The sequence below is a fragment of the Onychostruthus taczanowskii genome, unplaced genomic scaffold (genome assembly GCF_017590055.1).
Source record: "Onychostruthus taczanowskii isolate IOZ18803 unplaced genomic scaffold, ASM1759005v1 scaffold93, whole genome shotgun sequence".
NCBI lineage: Eukaryota > Metazoa > Chordata > Aves > Passeriformes > Passeridae > Onychostruthus > Onychostruthus taczanowskii.
In genome coordinates this window covers 1,096,600-1,117,215 of record NW_024507324.1, presented here as the reverse complement: position 1 = coordinate 1,117,215, position 20,616 = coordinate 1,096,600, and the positions used below count along the sequence as shown (strand labels likewise).

The following is a 20,616-nucleotide window of genomic DNA, read 5'->3' as shown; positions in this document are numbered from 1 at the left end:
TCAATGTTCAGACATGGGTTTTGAGGGCATCATGGTATGCAGTGCCAAACCATGTGGGAAGGAGCTCAGCTCACTCTGGAAAAGCTGTGTTACATTTTGGTGGCACGCCTTACTGCCATACACAGTTAACAGCCCAGCCATGGAAGTCCTGTAAGCAGTGAGTGAGGAACTCTGCAGGTGCTAGCTGGACATTTTTGTCAGCAGGCCTAATTAATAATGGCCACACTGGTCGTGCTGTGACAGTTAGCTCAGGCAGCCATGTGTAATGCAACAACAGGGTTACACATTCCAAAGTTATCTCTGGAATATGCTTCTGGATCTTCCTTCAACAAAATATTTCCTTGTGTGTTCTGCATGGGTATTTATATGATATTCGTAACTCTGATTTGTGAAAACCATAGATTTGCAGAGATGAAAATGCACAAAGTATTTACACATAGAGACAACTCTCACTTTGGTATCAGTTTGTATTTAATTGTAAATCCGTTTAAATTTCAAATAATATGCATTGTAGAATGCATAGCATTATAAATGGTCATAAATATCCTAAAGAGAATGATTTGTTTCCAGAGACAATTTTTTTAGCTTTCCTCAAAGTTTGGAAGTATTCAAATAGTTTTGATTCCTTTTTCCCCATACTCTTCTGTAAAAAGCACAGTATTTATTAATTGTTCAGGCAGTTGATTGGCTCATTGTTTCTTTAAAAAATATAAAATGTTTCAACTGAATATGTAATAATAGTAATACATGACACTTTTATGATGCTGTTCATCTTCAAAGTGCTTTACAAACATAAGCCAACCTACTTAGTTGTGTTGGGATACACATTGGATAAAGGTCAATAGCAATTCAGCTATAAAATTGATTAATAATAGTATGACATAGGGAAATAATATAATAGATTTTAGTTAGATAACAGTACATCAGGCAGTATTCTAAATGACAAGCGGAGTCCTCTTCTGGACATAGAGGATATAGCAATTGGAGTCTTTGATTATTCATACCAAAATATTTGAACTTGTTGCACACATGTGGAGCTTTGCCTGGCTTGGCATTTGTAGTTATTTTCATTGCAGAACAGTATTTTGTTGACACACTCATTACTGGTTATAAGTCTTTGCCAAAGGAAGTAAAAGTAAAAAAAAGTTGCTGCCACTGTCCCAATAGTCTTCTTTAAGGAAAAGATGTTTTTCCTTAGCAATTTTTCTACTTAACAGTATCTTAGATGCTGCACAAAAATGTGCAATGAAGTACTTTGCTTACATATTTAAAATTCAAACCAGCAAACCTCTGGAAACAATATGCAATAGCATGAGACTGCCAGTGAAAAATGAAGGTGATGCTGGTAAATTGCTGTGATTGCTCAGGTCTTGTAAGTATATATTACATGGAGAGAAATTCTTTTAAATGCCAAAGGGATTTAGGAGCACTTGTTTCCTCTGATTCTCAAACTTTACTCCTGTAGAAACTTTAGCATACATTTACTTTCTAAGTGAGAAGAACTGAAAAGCTGCAGATTGGCAGCAGAACAACCTATCCTTTTTAAGGGGAGATTATGATTATGTTCAGTTCAATCCAATGAATTCTAGAAATATTTTGTGCTATTTCTTGGCTGAGACACTGCAGTAGAAGCAGGGCTTTTCATTGTTTTACTCTAAATAAAGAGCTTCATCTCGCTTTCTAAATTTGCATTAAAAACATGTATATAGTGTGCCCAATGATTTTGGTGTAAGTCTCTTCATCTGTCGCTTGTGTGGCTTGAGGTCCTCATGACATTTTCTGTCTCCAGCTTCATTCTTTGCTTCTTGTCTCCTGTTAGCTTGCCTGAACAGATTTTAGTAATTAACTTTTGGTGATACTAAGCAAATATCCAGAAAATGAAGAGGATGATAGTTTATAAAAAGAAGAGAATAAAATCCATGCTTCAAATTGTGATGTTCTCCTATAATACTTAATGTAGGGGAGAAAAGTTAATTGGGTGGTTCTGAATCCAGCTCCTGGTACCTTACTCCATGTGCTGATTTCTGTGCTGCCCTGGACTATTTTCATTCCTTAAGAAAAATGTTTCCCTCTAGATCTACACTCCCTTGGTGAAGAGGATGGGGAAATGGCAGTCTGCCTTTAATAGCAGTTACTATCTGCCAAAACAGACCCGTCTTGTTCTGTGCTAATGTATGGTGTAAGGGACAGAGTATGGCTTTCCTCCAGTGTAATTGGATTACTGGAGGTCCTACAGCAAGCTGTGGACTCATGCTCTGACCTAAATAATAACATAAATTTAGAATCATGGAATTATCTATGTTGGAAAGGACCTTTTTGATAATCGAGTCCATCCATCAAAATGTGTTTATATTAACATGTGTGTAAATATGTATATAAAGTTTAATTTCTGAGTATTAGCTACTGTCTTAGGAAGGACCATGATCACATATTTGGATGACAAAAGAGCCATAGGAGAGATTTTGAATGCTCTTTCTTAAAATATGAGGCACTTGGCTTTTGAACTTCAAGTTTGTTTTTCCCTTTATTGATACTAGTGCAATTGAGTAGCACATTTTTCAAAGTTAATGGAGGTGGTAGGAGAGTCATATTTTGGCAAATTAACATGTCAGTCTGATTTCTTAAACGGTTGGATACCTGACTCTCGTGGGTTTGAATTTCACTGGAAACAAATGGAAGTGAATTGCCTAAATAGACTTAAAAATTTTGCTCTTTATGTTTTTGTGATTTCATGATATTAAGTAAGCTTATTTTAACACTTCAGTAAAATCTGGACTTATTTGGTCTTTCCTTTTGCATTTTACTTAAGGAGTTTATGCCTGGTCTGTGCTAAAATGGGATGAATCTTCTGAAAAAATAAATCCTAATTGAAGTAGAAACTTCAAAAAAGTGACCATATAAATAGGTTCTCATTTTATAAAGATCTTGAAATACATTTAAAAGAAACTCCACCTGTTTGAAAAACACTTGCTTTATTTTGGGGTGGAAAGGGGGATTAAGTTTATTCTTCATTTGTTTAGATAGATACATTTTTTTCATGGATAAAAAGCTTTGTTGAAGAGCATTTGGATGGATTGGTTTAGTCTATTAGTGTCTTGCCCTGGTGACTGTGCATTTACTTAAAGGGTTTTTTGGGTGAAGAATGCTTAGCAGTTTCTTTGCCTTTTTCTCTAAAATTGTGTGATTATTGAGTACCTTGATTTTTACATCCTCAGTTTTTATGTGTGTTTTAGCTCCTTTCCAGCAACCTCCTCCTACAGGAGAAGTTCTCAATTCCTCTGTTATCAAACTTTCATGGAGTTCCCCTGACTCTCCAAATTCTAACAGGCTTATTTACCAGCTGTATAGGGATGAGGAAGAAATTTATACAACGGAAGACTACCATCCTTATAGTAAGTAAGGCCGCATCAAAGATTTTGTATATGTTTGTGTGTATATATTTATATCTATGTGTGGTGTTTCTTAGCTATTTCTCATTCCTGTCATTATCATTCTCTGTGGTTTTGAAAATATTATCCTGTTCCCCTTTAATGAGTTATTGTTCTGTGTTATTAGTTTTGCTTGAAAGGAATGAATACCCTAGTCTAAAATCTGGCAAATGGAATCACCCAAAATGGCTGAAAACTATTTTACTTTTTATTCTGAAAAAGTTTAAAATTGACTTACTGAAAGCATTTATTGAAAATATACACAGATGCCAAAACCTAAAAGTCAAAGCTACAGATAAAGAATTATGGTGAACAGAAGAGACCATAATATGCCTAAACTTATTTTTTCATCTTCTTGGTTTTAAACTGTTAACAGATAGGAAAGCTTTTTGTGGCCTCTAACTTTTAGCACCTTCTGTTAAGCTTTCAGTGTAGATACTGATTTGTCTTTAGCAGCACCACTTCTGTCATGTTGAGGCTTGCTGAGGGATCCTCCGAAGGCAGTCCTAAAGGATTTGACACTCTGTCCAAGCTGGAAAGGCCATTTTGTACTAATATTGATCCACTTATCAAAGAAAAGGAGATGGATTTGGATACTGTTTGTATGTATACATGGCACAGAAGTGTATTTTTTAAGAGGACGAGTGTGGTTTAATACCACTAAGGTTTGACCTCTGTTCTAGGACCTTCTCAGTTTGTTGCACTTTCTTACCTATGCAGCATTAATGTTTTGCAGAAGTTGAGTCCCTCTAGTTTTTGGTGTGTACCCTGGATGGGAGAGAAAAAAAAAAAAAAACAAGCTATTTTTCAATGGAAGCCCAGAACCTTTGGAATGCACGTCTCATTTCTATTTTTTTGGTTCATGCTGCAGTGTTACAGCTCATTACTATGTTGCTTATGTTGTGACTTTGGGCACTCTGCAGTATATACTGTGAGGAAAGGTATGTGACCCCATGTAAGCATGAGATCAAGTGACTGAGAGAAAGATATATTAAAAAAATGTAGAGAATATTCCAACATCTTAATTTGGTTTAAAGGCCTAACTTTAGTAAAAAATATGAATTAATTTTAAAAGAAAAGCTATGATATTTCATTGCTATACATCTGTTTAGTAATGTACTTGAAACAGTGCATTGTTGAGGATGTTATTTCATTATTTTACCTGCATTTCTTTCTTTCTACTTTGTAGAAAGCAAAAAAATTCTGGATTTAACTGGATAATGAGACATTAACATATTTCTGTTTAACAAAACATTATCTTCTTAAAAACATAGATTTGGTTTCAAAAGGCATTTTTGACATTTCCTGGAAATCCCCCTGATTAGTGATATTAAATCATCTGCTGGTGTTTGGATATCAAAAATACATTGTTAATGCTGACAGAATGTTTCCTAATGTTTTTTTCTTAGCATAGTTTGGAATTTGTAATGCTTATGAAGTGAAAGTACAACTGGATTAACATTATCTTATGGCTAAATTAGGGTTTTATGAAAAAATTGAACATCCCAAGGAAAATAAAGAATAATCAGCATGGTTACCTGGATGATAGTATTGCAGAATGTCCAATTAAAACAGTGTTTTCTTAACTGCTCTGGAAAACCTCAGCCTCAGGTTTCCCAGACAGTCTTTGTCTTGAGGATAAAATTAACTACTTGCTCTAAAATGTGAAAAAAACCCCAAAGTTACTAACAATTCTAACTCCAAATCGAGGTGTTTTTTCTAATTACTTATAAATGTAACTAAATGTGAAATCATGAACTCATTAAGGATGGAAAAGACCCCTAAGATCATTGAGTCAAATGATGAACCCAGCACTGCCATGTCACCTCTAAGCCATGTCTTCAAGTACTACATGTTTTTTTTTAATACTTCCAGACATCTTGAGTCTACCACACTGCTAGACAGCTTATTCCAAAGCCTGACCACCCTTACCATGAATAAATTACTCCTAATATCTTACCTCTTTATACCAAATACCCAACCTTCTCTAGCACAATTTGAGGTCATTTCCTGTCATCCTCTTACCTGAGTGAAGAGCCTGACCCTCAGGTTACAGCCTCCTTTCAGGAAATTTTAGAGAGTGATAAGGTCTCTCCTGAGCCTCCTTTTCTCCAAACTGAGCAACTCCCTCAGCAGCTCCTCATAGGACTTTTGCTCCTGACTCTTCAGCAGCTCCACTGCTCTTCTCTGGACATGCTCCAGCACCTCAATGTCTTCCTTGTAGAGGGGCCCAGAACTGAGCGCAGGATTTGAGGTGGGGCCTCACCAGTGCCAAGTGCAGGGGGGAGATCCTGCTGCATCTTCTGCCTGCTCACTACTAATACACAAGGAAATCTCAACAGCCACTGTTCAGCTGGCAGAGTTGTTCCCCAGCCCTGCCTGAAGTACCATGGTTTGCAAGGTCTGAAGATGACATAACATGGTCTCATTATTGCTGGATTCCAGTGATAATGTTGTGATTGCTGTAAGGAGTTGAAGTACTGTAAGCAATTACTGAGCTGCATTTGTGCTACAATGTCAAAGGTTGAATATCTAGCAATACTCAGAGTTTTGTGGTCCTCTTCTTTAAGTTGCAGTCAAGGCAGGGCTGGCTTGCCAGCTGGATGTACAGAGACAACGTAGAAATAGCTTCATCCACTTCATTTGCTTTGCAAAAGTTTATGCGTATCTGTGCTCTAACGCATAATGTATTAGTCAATATTAACTATTTCTTAAGGCAAAAGAATATAGGGTATTGTGGTTGTATATAAATTCATATTCTGCCATGATGACTAAGATGTGTAACTGCTTCTGCACAGGAGCAATTAATGACAATTGGTACTAAGAAGATGTGAAAAAAACTACTAACAATAATGGAAAGTAGGTGTGGCAGCAGCTCTCTGGTCACAGTGAGCAACAGATAATTTTCCCACGCATCGTGCTGGGAAAAGTCTGTGAGAAGATCAGAGAAAAGAATGAAAAACAATTCTTAATCTTAATTTGCTGCACCTGCTGTTATGAATATGTGAAATGTGATATGGAGATTTGTTTATCGAAGGGTGATTTCTTAATTAGCCAGTAGTTACAGTGTTTTGATTGGAGGACCAATTAGGTCCAGCTGTATCGTAACTGTTTATAAAAGAGCAATAGGTTTCTTAATAAAGATATATATGATCAGCCTTCTGTGAATCATGGAGTCTATGCCAATTATTACCTGGCCAGGGGCCCATTTGCTGGGACAAGTAGGGGTGAGGAAGGTAAATATAAGCTTTGTATATACCTTTTTAATAATTATTTGCACTTTTGTGTCACTTCTTATCCAAGATCAAAGGCTTTTCAAATGAGGTTTAAAGCATTGTTGTAGAACTGAAGAAGTGAAAGCACACAAAGTTGAAATATTTGATCATATGCCATCAAATTAATCAAAAAAGGGGTCTGAAAGATTGCACAATGGTTTGGGGTTTTTTTCTCAATTATATTCTCTAATATTGATGCTGATTTACATTGAAATAATTATTTTGAAGAAAAAGGAATGAGAATATAATTGTATTAATCTTCATTATTAAAGCAGGAACTAGAAGTTCAGTGGAAAAATGATTTCTCTAATGATGCTAATGTGCAGTGAAAGGTAATAAAGGATAAAGCGGACTTTTTTTTCCTGTGCTAAAAAACCTGAGATGTTGCAGTGTTTATAATCTCAAGAACAGCATGTGAACAGACATAAATATGTATTAGATTAGAGCTGGACAGAATTTAGGTATAGCAATTGAGATTATTATTAATGTCTTAGACTGATACAGTTTTTTTCTCACCTGTTTGTTTCAGGTGTTCAGACCTTCACCGATATCATGTTAGCTCCATATACCTTCTACTCCTATTATATCCAAGCCAGCAATGTTCATGGTTTTACAAGAAGTGACTCAGTGACATACAGAACAAAATCTGGGACACCTGTAGGAAGCTTGGATTTAAATCCTGTTTTTCCTGTTAGTCACCACTCTGTTTTACTTTACTGGACAAGCGTCTCCAATGACTCTGGGCCCATAGAGAAATACATTTTGACTTGTACTAACTCGATTGATCTGCAGCCTTGCGGTCAGTATGAAGGTTTAAAGACTTCAGCAATTATTTGGAATCTCATTCCATTTACAAAGTATGTTTTTTCTGTGCAAGCTTGTACTAGTGGAGGCTGCTTAAAGAGCCAGCCAGTAACTGTAGTTACTGCACAGGCTCCTCCAGAAAGGCTACACCCACCGACTGTAGAAACCATCAGCTCTACAGAACTGGCTGTGGAATGGTCACCACCTGAGAAACCAAATGGTAGGATATTGTCTTTGCTTTTGTCAATCAAAGGTTTTGCAAGGGAAAAGAACATTTCCTCAAATCTCATTAGAATATCCCTGTCCACGCACCATACACTGAGAAATGAAGTAAGACATTTTCCTAATTTGCCTATTTTCCATTAAGCCTTAGAGTGTGTGTTTTATTCTACCATAGTCCAGAAATCCACTGACTTTTTGGTCCAGGATTTAGCACTCAGGGGCATCTGCTGCAGCAAAAATCACATTTATAATCAAACATTTACAGTAAAATTAATTTTTTCCTAATTTGCCAGATTGCTTAGTTTAGACAGATGTGGTAGTATTGCTTGACAATAAATAAATAAGCAAATAACAGTTATGGAAAAAAATCTAAGAATTAACAGAGAAGTCTGTTTTTGAAACCATCCGTCATGTGCAGTAGCCAATTCTATTACCAGTATAACTTTGTTAGGGATTAGGTGATTGCCAAGAGTTGCTGTTCTAACTTGTGTAATAATATTTTAGGTTTTTGAAACTGAGAACACAGCTGTTGTAGGATACTTCTGTGATACTTCTAATTTTGTTGGTAAAACTGTCTTTTAATATATGAGCAATGGAATTTTGTGAACTTGCACTAACATACACAAGTATTTATGCATGTGAAAACAAACATTTTTATCTGTTCACAGAATGAGTATCTGTCTTTGGGGAACTCAGCTTTCACTTTGAGCATCTAGTTTTCCAGCTCTTTCCAGACTGGATAAGAAGAATGCCCACACAAGAATAACTGTGTGTTTAGACGGGCAGTTTCTACAATGCAGGTCATGATATTTATTGTTGGCACCTCAGCCTGTGTCATACACTTTTCATAGTCCATAGCCATGACATGCATCTAATGGGCAGCACAAGCAGATTTAAGCAATATTCTCATATTTTTTTCGATGTCTGGTCAGATTTCCTGGTCTCTCCAAAGACAAAGAGAAAAGCTCTTTCTCCCAAGCAACCTCTCCAATTTAGTGCATGAATACAGGCCCAAAGGCATAAATTTTATGGCTGTTATCTCTTGGCTTTGCAAGAAGTCTTTGGTAAGATTTCTTATGATCTTATAGTTAAACTACTTTCATGATCCAGCCTAAATAATGTATTGCTTCATACCACAGCACTGATTGTTTTTTTATCCCAGAGTGGTGAGGCCTTCCTGTGTATATAATAATTTTGCATTTGATATAAAACTGATGTACATGGATCTCCTATCTGGTAATATGGTTTAAAATGTTGGTATTAAAATCATTAAAATGTCACTTTCAAGTTCTCTTCTCTTTGTCTTAAAAAAAAAGTAAAAAAAAAAAAGTAAAAAGAAATTTGTATTTTAGTAGAATTCCAAATATAATTTAAATTCACTATTTTTTGGCCTTTTCCTCTAGGTATAATTATAAGATATGAACTTTACATGAGGAAAAAATTAAAATCAGCTGGGAACTTTCTTCCCCCTGAAATTCGTATTTTCCAAAGCAGTGGATGGCTCAGTCCTCAACCAGTTGTGGAATCTCAGAATGAAAATGCCTTGGCTCCACCACAGACCAGTACCACAGTCATTGATCTGGAGCCATTTACAGAGTATGAGTTTTATGTGCTAGCAGTAAACATGGCAGGTAGCATATCTTCAGACTGGATATCAGGACGAACAGGAGAGGCTGGTAAGCACTGGTTTGAATTTATTTGACAGAAATGAAAGGAAAATGTAGATTAGTATGTATTCTTAATTTTCCAGAAAAGTGTTTAGTGATGGTTAACTAGAGATAAATCCACATTTTTAACTAATTAAAGATCGGTCAGATGATCTCAGAACTGAGCATGAGAAGCAAAAACATTTTCTTCATCATAATATCATGTTGTTGAGGAAAATAATCCATGTCAATTAACCCTACATTTAAAGTACAAGATTGCAAAATATACCAGGCAGTGTTTTAATTTGAACACCTTGAGAGGGTTCTCTTTTCAGTAGTATGGTGCTTGAAGCTTCTGCTGAGACCCCATTAGTGAGAGGTGTCTCTATCCAAATTAAGGTTCAAATGAGACCATATGCCAAAGTCAATTACATGGATTTTATTTAACAGGAAATGTGAGATGTAGAGATAGAAAGAAAGAGAAAACACAGTGTGGAGAGAGAGTGATCAACAGAGGATAGTTATCACCCATGCATCCAGCAGTGTCCTGTTGGTCCTCCTTCACTCTGGTCTTCTCAGTAGTGATTCTTAGGTCATTCAAAAATTTTCACTATTTATACTTTTTAGCAAATAAAAGCACTAATTCTCATTGGCTACACAGTTCTCTTATTCTATTGGTTAGAGGATTCCCTTGCTTCTAATGCTAATTAGTCTGCATGCTCAGTCTTTCTCTTTTTTTTTTGTGTCAGTGGGTTTCTTGGGTTGATGGTCTGTGAGTCAGTAGTCAGGATCTCCCCTGATGGAATTATCTTTTACCCAGTCAAAGCTGATTTCAGCACATTTGCCAAGTTGGCTTTTGTTGTGGCCCATAAATCTTGCATTCTTTGTGTCCTCTGTCAGTGATACATTCTTCTTCCCAAGGCTTTTTAACCTCCAGCTGGGTCTGAGATAACATCTGGACAATAGTACCATCTTTATCTTATCTCAAGTTCTTGCTGTGGTGGCTTGTCTTATAGTCCAGGTTCCGGGTATCCAGAGAAGCATATTCAGGGGAGCTTCAGTGGTTCTTGGTTTTTGCAAAAGCCATCTTTCCAAAGACTTGGAGTGATCTTTTTTTGACCAGTGATATGTGTGTGGGCAGTTGCTTCTTCACACAGTTTGCCAAAGTGGGAATCTTTGTCTGGGCGCGTTTAACCAGATGAGCAAAGCAGATCTCTTGTGCACCAGGTCTGGAGTTAACGCCATCCTGTTGCTTCCTTCTGTGCTTATCTCGTGGCTAAGTCTTTTGTGTTTGAGTCAGCCAACTGTGCTCTTTAACTCCTTAACGTTCTTCATGGGCTTTTATAGAGGCCAAGTGTCGTAATATGGCCCCTTTTTATCAAAGTGTAACCAGTTCGCAGCCTCTCGTATTATGACCCTTCTCTTCAGATTTTCAAAAGGGCTTTGACACATGACATATTATTTCAAATATCAGCAATTTATTTCAATTTATTTCAGTAGAAATCTATGGTTTTCAGACTGATTAGGCCTATGGTTAATAATTAAACATCTCTCTTATATTACTTACGCTTTTGTTTGGTGTCAGCTTGAAAATCATGTCCTCAGTCATTTGCTTGAGCAAAACAGCAGGCTAAACTAATTCCTCCTTCAAATTATCTGTTCCTAAATATTATATGTTATAAAAGTGTTAAATTGTATTTGGGAAGAGGTGCATTAGTGCAGTTGTTTGTACGTAGCAGAAGTGCTGTGAGTTGGTACCCTATTATTACAGAGGAATCAGGTGGGGATTTAACTGCAGTGCAAACAATGCTTTAACAGATTTACTATGGAAGACAGGGGAACTGTTTTGTAAGAAGTGAGAGACATGTTAATTTCAAACTGGCCTAACAAACAGAATTGCTTTTAAGATGCTGAAGTATTGAACACTTTTTGCTTTTATCAGTTTTTTCCCATGTTGCATGAAGTTTTTCTTCAAGGCCTTTTCATTTGTGTGTACTTTCCTACCTGCTACAGGGGATAGGACTGTAGTGTTGATTAATATTTCTTTGAAGACACAGAGTTTTAATCTGCATTCACAGCCAGAGTAGAAAACAGGAGAATGATAAGTGAAGTACTTACCAAAATAAGGTGAAAATTCCAGCTAGACTTGAAAATAAGGTTAGAAAAGGAAAAGAAATGATTGTCTGAAATGGTGTTTTACAAGTACAATGAGGAAGCTTGCATTATACATATTGCTCACTTATTTTAGTAATATTATTAATTTAACTTTATTTCAGCCCCAGCGTTCATGCCATCTCCATCAGTATTCCCTCTTTCACCATATTCCCTTAATGTGTCATGGGAAAAACCTGAAGATAATATATCAAGAGGAGAAGTGATGGGGTACAGCATCAGTTTGATGACTGAACAAAGGTCCTTGCCACCATTTTCCCAGGTATTATTGTTAGTTACATTGTCTTTCCTAACTGTTAATGATAAAATTGATAAAACCTGATGTCGTCTGAGGTGTTGTGATGAATTTTTTCCTTGGTTTGTTTGTGTTCTCTGATTACCTACAGGTTTGATGTAATGCTATACATCAAATGCTAATGTACTACATCTCCATTTTAAGCTGTCTTTCTGATCTGACTTGTTTTCAGTAGCAGTTGAGATTGAAAATTAGGAGAGATGAGCTTGTGCAACAAAATTTAAATTACTGTGATATTTGTATATACTGGTTATATAGTGTTGCTGTACTTGCTAATATGCTTAAAGCCATATTGTATTGTAGCTGTCTACATTTTCCTTAAAAAGGTACTTGTCTGGATGAGTTTTTGAAGTGGGGAAACCTAAAATACTGGAAAGAAACAGATTTAAAAAGTCAAAATATGTGAATTTGAAGTACTGTTGTAATGTTTGAGTGACTGGGTTTGGCAAAACATGGCATTAGTAGTGAGCTGAAAGCTGAGGAATGAGCAGAAACATGATACATAATCAGAATATGGGAGTGGATCTGGTGCTCTCATATTGTATATCTCATTCAGAGCTGATTTTGTCGTTTGGTATTACCACAGATGGGCCTCAGTTTATTTGCTTATCAGCTGGAGATACTACTGGTCAAAGGGCTGTTACAAAAATACATAAATGCCAATTGCTTCTGATCACTGGCTTGCAGTATTCTTCATGCAAAAAAACATCTGATAACAAAGATATCTAAAATACTGCAGTATATTCAGTTCCCCTCCCATTGATAGCTTATAGTGATGTTAAAGTAAAGTAGATGCAAGTGTTTGTAGGTATTTGTTATCCCCCTCCCTCCTAATGCCTGCTAATCATGTCACTCCTTCAATGGTGGTCAGATTTCACAACTTAATAGTGTCATTTTCGTCATCTCAATTGTCGCTGCACTGTTTGTAGTGATAACTGCACCACCACACAGTTTTATGAGGCAATAACTTTGTTTCCTCATTTATCCACTCAGGAACTGGCTTATTACCTCATAAAACAGTGTGATGGGAAGTATTATCACCTAAATCCCAGCTTGTTCAGACTCTCCAAAATAATCCTCTCCCTCAGTTGGTCTATTCAGGCTTTCTCACATCTGAGTGAAGGAACCTGCAAGTTCAGAGACAAGTTTCTTATTAGTGGTCATGTCATCAAATGACAGGAATGAAAATATTGTTAACCAACTGTTGTCTTCCAATCTGTGTTCTTTGCAGGTTTTACATATAGCCGAGGCTCACGAGCTCTCCTACATAGCAACTGGATTAAAACCTTACAGGATGTACAACTTTACTGTTACTCTTTGCAATCAAATTGGTTGTGTAACCAGCGAGCCAGGCATGGGGCAAACCTTGGCAGCTGGTAAGGAAACAATCTGTAGCAAAGTGCAAAGCTGACACATGGTTTACTAATGAATACCATGACGATGCTCCTAGTTTGATGCACAGTGGCAGGGGTAGGTGTTGTATTAATACAAAGTGACTTGCTTAATTATTATTTGTTTGTTATGACAGATTAAACCCAAAATGTTTTCAGTGGAAATTTAAGGTACTCTGCTATGGCAGTAGGATTTGTGTACTGCTCTCTCAGTTGCAAGCTGTGATATGTATGGTTTTTATTCATGTTTGTTTAAACAGTGAAGGCACATAAATGTGGCTGCATCCACTCATTCATTCAGGATGCTAAGAGGTTGTTAATTTGTTGTTGGGGTTTTTTCAGTGTGTGTTTGCATAACAAGAAATGTAAAATGCTCCAGCTGTGCCAATGCCTTGCTTAATGCATGCAGAAGGAGTTGCATGGCTTTAAGAGTAACATAAGTACATAGTATCTTGTCAGAAGCAGCATACGTGCTTTGGGTCTGGTTTTTTGAAAATGTTTGTTTATTTAGCCCCTAGAGTTGAAATTTTGCTTTGTACGTATTTATCTACATATCTATGGGAACAGTGCTAAAGAAACTGCATATATGTTCCTGTACGCCTTAATGCATTTTCAGTCTTCAGATTAATTCCAGTAGCATTCAGTAGTCATGGATTTCAAAGATATTGCCTACAAATTTAGGGGAAAATACACATCAGTCCAGAACAGAGATGGAGAAAGCTTGTATTTACTTTGTAGAAAGGACTGGCATAAACTCACTTCTTGGACAGCGGAGGTTCAAGAGGGTTTTAAGAGGGAAATTTTTAGGAATATCAGCTTTACAAGTCTCTTTATTCATGGAATGAGGTAGTCAATATGGTTCTGTAATACCATAAATACAAGCTCAAACCCATGCTATGTGACATACTAAAGAGAGCTGACCACTTAACATTGTGGTTTCCTTTTGTATAGGCATTAAAAACACGTTAGTTAATGTCACAATATTAGCTAAAATGCTTAACTAAAAACGTTAAGCAATTAGTGGTGTTGTCATATGGATATTGTGATGATGATCTTTACCTCTCTCACGTAATTTTGTCTCACATAGGAAAACATAGGAAATTATCTGCTGAAGTGATATTTAAGGTGTTGTGATATTGCCTCTAGTCTGTCCTCAGTTCGTCATGTCTATTTATTTTTATTTCATTGCCTTTCCTTTTTTTTTTTTTTTTCCAAGTGGAAGGCTGGCCATATACAGAGCCTCCTATTTGTACAAGTATGACTTTATACCATTCCACACAGACATGAGGAACGGTGTTCCAGTCTATGCTGATAACCATGGAAACAAATATTACCTAAACAGCACACCTTATTACTACAAATGATCCAACTTTGCATTTATACATTTATTAAAAGATTCAGGAACAATAGCTTAGTTATGCTTGACAGCTTGTTTATGACCATCTCCTCCCTGGTTGTGTTAATACTCAGAGACCTATCACATTAGAGAATGCAGGAGAATACAAAATAGCATAGCAGGCATGTCCCCATTTATTAGCTGTTTTGCGGTGAAGCCTTTTCCTACTTACTGTTGTAAGCCTTGAAAGAAAAGAATCAGTGCTGTATTGTGTTCCTTTTATTTTGTATTTAAAGCATGCTATTGCAATGTGTTAAATTTTGGCAAACTGAAAAATGAAAACCTTACATTTTGCATGCAATTTGCATGTGTCTTCCACAAGTCACATTTTTTGTTCCAGGAGATATTTATTTCATCCTATCCATGTAGGGGTTTTTTTTGTGTGGTTTTTTTGGTTGTTTGTGTGACGTTTGGTTTTTATTTTTTTTCTTTGTGCATGTTGTGTGCATGTTTCCTTCCATGAGGCTCTGTAAAACTGTGTTTTCAAAGACAATTTAAAAGAAGCACTACTTATGTGATGACAATCAAAGGGAGTTAAAACTTGAAACAAAATTGGGAAAACCAATCTCTGGCATTTGTAAAAATAGATAATCAAGTCTTAGTCCATTTCTATCCCTTTTTTTTTTTTTTTTTTGTCATTGAGATTAAATGAAATTAAAATGGTCTTTCTAGGACTGTTAGGGAGTTCTTTTTTATGGAGGAATGTCTCCCTGGCAAAGAAACAGCATATGTGGCTGGATGCCAGTCCCCCTCCATGTCCTGGCAAAGGCAGCCTTTTGGAGGAAGTCTTGACTGAAATGTGCTCCAGCATGATGGTCCTCTTGCATTGTAACAAAATCCAGGAGTTTTGAATTGTGTTTCAAGTTGGGCTAAAGGCAATACTAAGTTGGACTAATTCTTCCCCTCTGATCCTCAGGAGGAGGAAGAGAATGATAATGGAAAACCATGTCCACTCACCTTCTATGTATGGTGTGTCTAGGTTTATCACATGGAACATTTCAATAAATGGGTATCTTGATGGCTGTGATTTTGGCATGTCCAACAGATGTGTATTAGCAAGGGGCTTCTTTTGAAATTGCCAATGGCTTCTAAAATTTGCCACTAGAAGTCTCAAGTAATTTTTAAGCTTTGTTAAGATCCATTAGGGTAATTTGAAGCCTAGTTGTAAAAAAATATATACTCTTTAAAAGCTAATATTTTCCTCTAGAAACTTGTGGGTTTTTTATTTTTTTCTTTTTTGGTTTGGTGGGTTTTTTTGCCTTAATACATTGTAAGACAGAAAGTGAAAACAAAGGCAGAAACATGGGCATGAAATAACTAGAAACAAAATTATTGAGGAAGAAAGTAAAGGATTTTGAGATAAGATTGAAAAGATAAAGAAAAGAGACTACTTCACACAGGAGCAGAATTTAAAGATAGCACCCAAGGGGGCAGAAGCATCAGAAAGAGTCTGCTGATTTTTCAGTGTTGGATTATGACTGGGTAAAATCCAGAAGCAAGCTTAATGAGTAGATTCATTTTAACTTGGTTCAATATAGGCATCTCTACTGGGAATATCTCATGTGTAGCTTTGCAGGAGTAGAGTGAAAGAAAACTCAAATTGGCCATATGTCCTTGTGTCTGTCAGACTGGCAAAATCACTCCTCCTCACCAATATATACACCCACGATGTCTGTAAATGGTAATAAAGAAGACAAATCAGAAGAATGGGAGAGGAGGGTGTGAGAAAACAAAGTAAACTTGCTAAGAATGGAGTTATTTTATAAAAAGGCTGAGTGTTACAAATGCATATGAAGCCAGGAGGGTGAGAGAAATAAAAGAACAGTTATGCCTGATGCTCCAAGAATGGTAAAAATTGTTAGAAGATCAATGTTAGCATAAATGCAGTATTGGGATGAAAGATCAAAACAAGTGTAGGAAGGTAATAGAAGAGAATTACCCATCCCTCTTACCTTCAAAGAGAAGATGACTGGACAGAAAGAGAACCTAAATTTGATCTGTTCAGATACAAATATATAAATAAATAGCAGACTTTTAAATATGCAATTAATTCACAAGTGTTTAATACTTTTCAATCAGTGTTTTAAATGGTAAATCAAGCAGCTGCAGCTTCCACAATCCTTGTGGTATTTGAAATACTTTGATGTGCTGCGATATTCTGCTCATGCTACTGAAATCCTTGGCAGATAGATAAGGAAAAGTTCATTGTTGATACTTTATTTGAAAATTTGAAATCCAGTTTGAACTTTGCTTTAGTCTGTGCTATCACAACATCATCAAGTGAATCTGCATGTATATAACTGAGACCAATATTAGACAGTAATCATACATTTTTCAACTCAATACATAGAGCAAAATTTTCCTTTATTCTTCTCTCTGGGTTCCGCCATGTTCAAATTCCTATTTATTTTTGAGAATGGCATTCAGTCTGTTGTTTTTACTAGGTCTTAGGCAATTTTTTTTTTTTAATTTCAAAAGTAGGTTTTGTTGCATGGTTTTCTCTCATGTAGGATTCTGAAATGGTACCTATAGAACTTTACTAGCTGGTTCCAGTGAGAGACCCAGTCCTTTGAAAGTTTATTTTTGTGACAATGTGTCTGCATGAAATTATGAATTACCAACACAAAACATGCATGTTTTCAACATTGTTCATTGAGGCAGAGAAATGCCATTTTATTCCCATCATTTTCTGTCATTTCAGCAGGATGAATTTAGCCATGTGAATGCTTGGACCAGTACAACTGCTTATGCTACTCAAATCATATAGTCAAAGGTTGCCTTAAACAATCTATACAGCTGTGTTTCATCACTACTGCTGTGTGACTAAGCTTACTTCTTGTAATTGTTTGCCTTTCCTTTGCCCTTAATTTTTAAAAAAATTCATTTAAAAAGCACTTTTTAAGACATAGCAAAGTATTTGATTTGTGACTGTGCCATTTACCCAGCACATTATATTCCTGATCTTTTGCTTTTGATGACAATTACAAGGTTCAGAAGCTAATTTGTAGGAGATATTCTTCCAGCAGCAGCTGCATCTGGCTTCTTGGCAGACTTCTCAACCAGTTGTATTTGGGGCTTTGGAGTTGCCTCTGGGTGTGCTGGGGTAATTCTGGTCTGTCTTACACTCCTTGTTGTTTTATTTTTGATTACCCTTTTAATCTGAGTAATTTGTCCATTTTTTCCCATTTTTTCCATTCATAAATAAGGTCCGGTGCAGACCCTTTTGAAAAGCCTCATTTGTTAATGTCTGTCATAAATGGCTTTTCTGCGAAAGGCTATGCCTCAATTTTAAAATCACCAATACCCATTAATCAGGTAGTAAGAAATGTATAGTTTCCTTTGTTACAGAAAAGAAATACGAGGGCCATTTGCTGCTGGCCTGGAAACACAGATTGTTTTGCATGCATGTACGTAAATCTCTTCATTGTGAATAGGACCCAAAGTGATTAAACAAGCACTCTTAATATGTTAATTTATAATTTTAATTACAACAATCTTGTATATACAGTCATTAGTGAATACTAATATAAATATTTTTCTACCTTTTTATTCATAATGCATAAACCAATCATCCAGTTACTTCTCGGCAGTTGCCTGTTTCCGTTTCATAATACAATCTTTGTTCTTAGTTATGAATGCATTTTGTTCATTCCTGTCTTGAATAATCCCTCATTAAGCTAGTCACTTTCTGCTCCATGCTAAAAAGGAAAAATTATCATGCAAATGTGGCATGCCATATTAAAAAGCACATTACCAAACACTTTTGTTGCTGTCCTTCAATTAGTTTCCCTTCTTTGAATTTAATTTCATTTGTTGTTAAACTACTGACTTGATGTATGGACTCATGAATTTGAGGCTGCTGCCAAGAATGTAGCAGGAAAAAAAATCAAAGTCTCTTTAGAAAGCTACAGAGGCAAAGCTGAAATGAATTTGCTTCACCTTTGACAAGAACACTTGAGCAGCACTGGAATCCTCTGATGATTCAGCTTGGCTAATTATCCAATTATTTATTCCAAGAATAAAGACGCTGTTTTACAATTAGAAAAGTGTAAAGTAATCTGAGAAATTTCGTAATGACAGATGACTTAAGTAACTTCTGAGATAAATAGAATCTGCTCAAACTTGTCTTGCCAAGTGTTCAAGCTGTAGTTAAACTGCTCTTTGAGTTTCAGGGAATCAGTAGGAAATTAAAAGTTATTTGTTTCTTCTCCCCTACCAACCACATAGTATGCCATAAAATAGCTCAAAACAGCTCAGTTTGTTCGTCTCTCTGTCAAATTTGCAACATTTCTAAGCTATGTTTAAGTTGCATTCCTCTTGATTAAAAGCTTTTGGTTCAAAGCAATACTTTTTTAATTGCCTAATAATATAAGTCAGTTCTTAGGAAAGAACCGTGCATTTAGGAGTTCATTTGCAATATAACTGAAAAATTCATTGCATGGCAGTAAAACAATTTACTGTTAATTACAAGGAGAAGAATTTGCTGTACCATGCTCACAGATTGCCATGAATCATGCAGCACTCCTAGAGATTTATAACAGATGTGTAAGTGGGATGAATTAGCAGGGTTTAATAACAGAGACACAAATCATGCAGACTTCAAGGAGCTTTAATTGATATACTAGAATGTGACGGGCATGAATCACTCAGCCATTCAACAGCACTGTAACATATGGTCAACTCAATATGCTGCATCTTAAATCGGTTGGTGAGTCGTTGGTTGTCCCATATGGTGGAAGCAATATATTTTTCATGATTTTCAAAAAATACAGTGGATTACATCTTGTTTAAAAAGAAATATGATTGCAACATATCCATGTTACTAAATTTTCTTTCAATGTCCATTGTGGGTAGGTTTTATTGTTTTATTTTGGGAAGGAGTCCAAAATGGACTCTAAAGAATCTCTTATAACTCAAAATATTGTCAGAAGATGTAGGTATTATTGCTTGACTCATTTGCTGTTGAAAGACTGATACCATTGTAAAGTGCAGAAAAGGAGAACATACCTTTGAAATGCAATGGCAAACTCAAGGTCCTCTGGACTAATTGCTGGAATCAAAAATGAAATGCAATACCCATAGTGAGGTATGCAATTTTACCTGAAAGGTAAACTCCAGTATGAGAAGAAAAAGATTATTTCTGTAACTTTTTTTCCTTGAATTTGGCATTTTTTGTCTTTTATTTTGTATGTATGCATTTGGGATTCAACAGTTAAAAATGGTATACTTCTCGTCGCTTTTACCTTCCTGAACCGTTCAGTGTCTACTTGAGAATTTTGGTGGAAGAGTACACAAATACCTACCTACAGTAAGCTGAACAGCAGTTACTCAAACATATGTAAGCCTGTAAAATTTAGCCACAGTGTAGATATGTTATTCCTGGGAAAAGAATCTGGCAGAGTATAGCAGTTGTATTAGTAAACCTGACAGACTTGAGAAAGGAGTATTGTATCCTTAGAACCATGGCTGCCAGAATTTAATGTCAACAATTAAAATTTATTTTGATCCTTACCTAGTGTTTATTACTGTTTGTATACACAACAGACCTTACTAATACAGAGATGCACTATTAGATGGAATTACCATCTGTTCAGAGCGAAATGCTGGCATCTGTCTTCGAGCCTAAAACTAAAATGATATTATTTCAAACAAAACAAAATTAACTGCTCTTTACTTACTAACTTCATTTTTGTGTACATGTGTGTGCATAAACACATGGGAAAGGCTTGTTTGTAATGACCTGTGTAGCAACATCTATATTTAGATATATGACTTCAACATAAGCTGTATGGACCATCTGTCTTTATTGGTCTTTTCTGTGCCCTCTGCTACACAATGGCATGCAGCAATCATGGGCTTTTAAATACTGTTTTAGCCTTATAATATATTAAATATGTATTATATAGCAAGACATTAAAACTACCTAATTAAAATACACAAAAATGTGACTTTGAATGCACTAAAATGCAGTATGCTCATTATTTTGA

General features: G+C 36.0%; 1 protein-coding gene across 1 annotated transcript in view; it reads left to right on the top strand.

Moving 5' to 3' along the window:
* Positions 1–20,616, top strand: part of USH2A (usherin) — a 372,299-nt gene that overhangs the window by 73,675 nt on the left and 278,008 nt on the right. Inside the window, exons 15-19 of the mRNA XM_041426677.1 lie at positions 3,234–3,392; positions 7,233–7,727; positions 9,133–9,405; positions 11,652–11,809; positions 13,074–13,218. Of these exons, the coding sequence (XP_041282611.1) occupies positions 3,234–3,392; positions 7,233–7,727; positions 9,133–9,405; positions 11,652–11,809; positions 13,074–13,218 (1,230 nt within the window). The remainder of the gene's footprint in view (positions 1–3,233; positions 3,393–7,232; positions 7,728–9,132; positions 9,406–11,651; positions 11,810–13,073; positions 13,219–20,616) is intronic.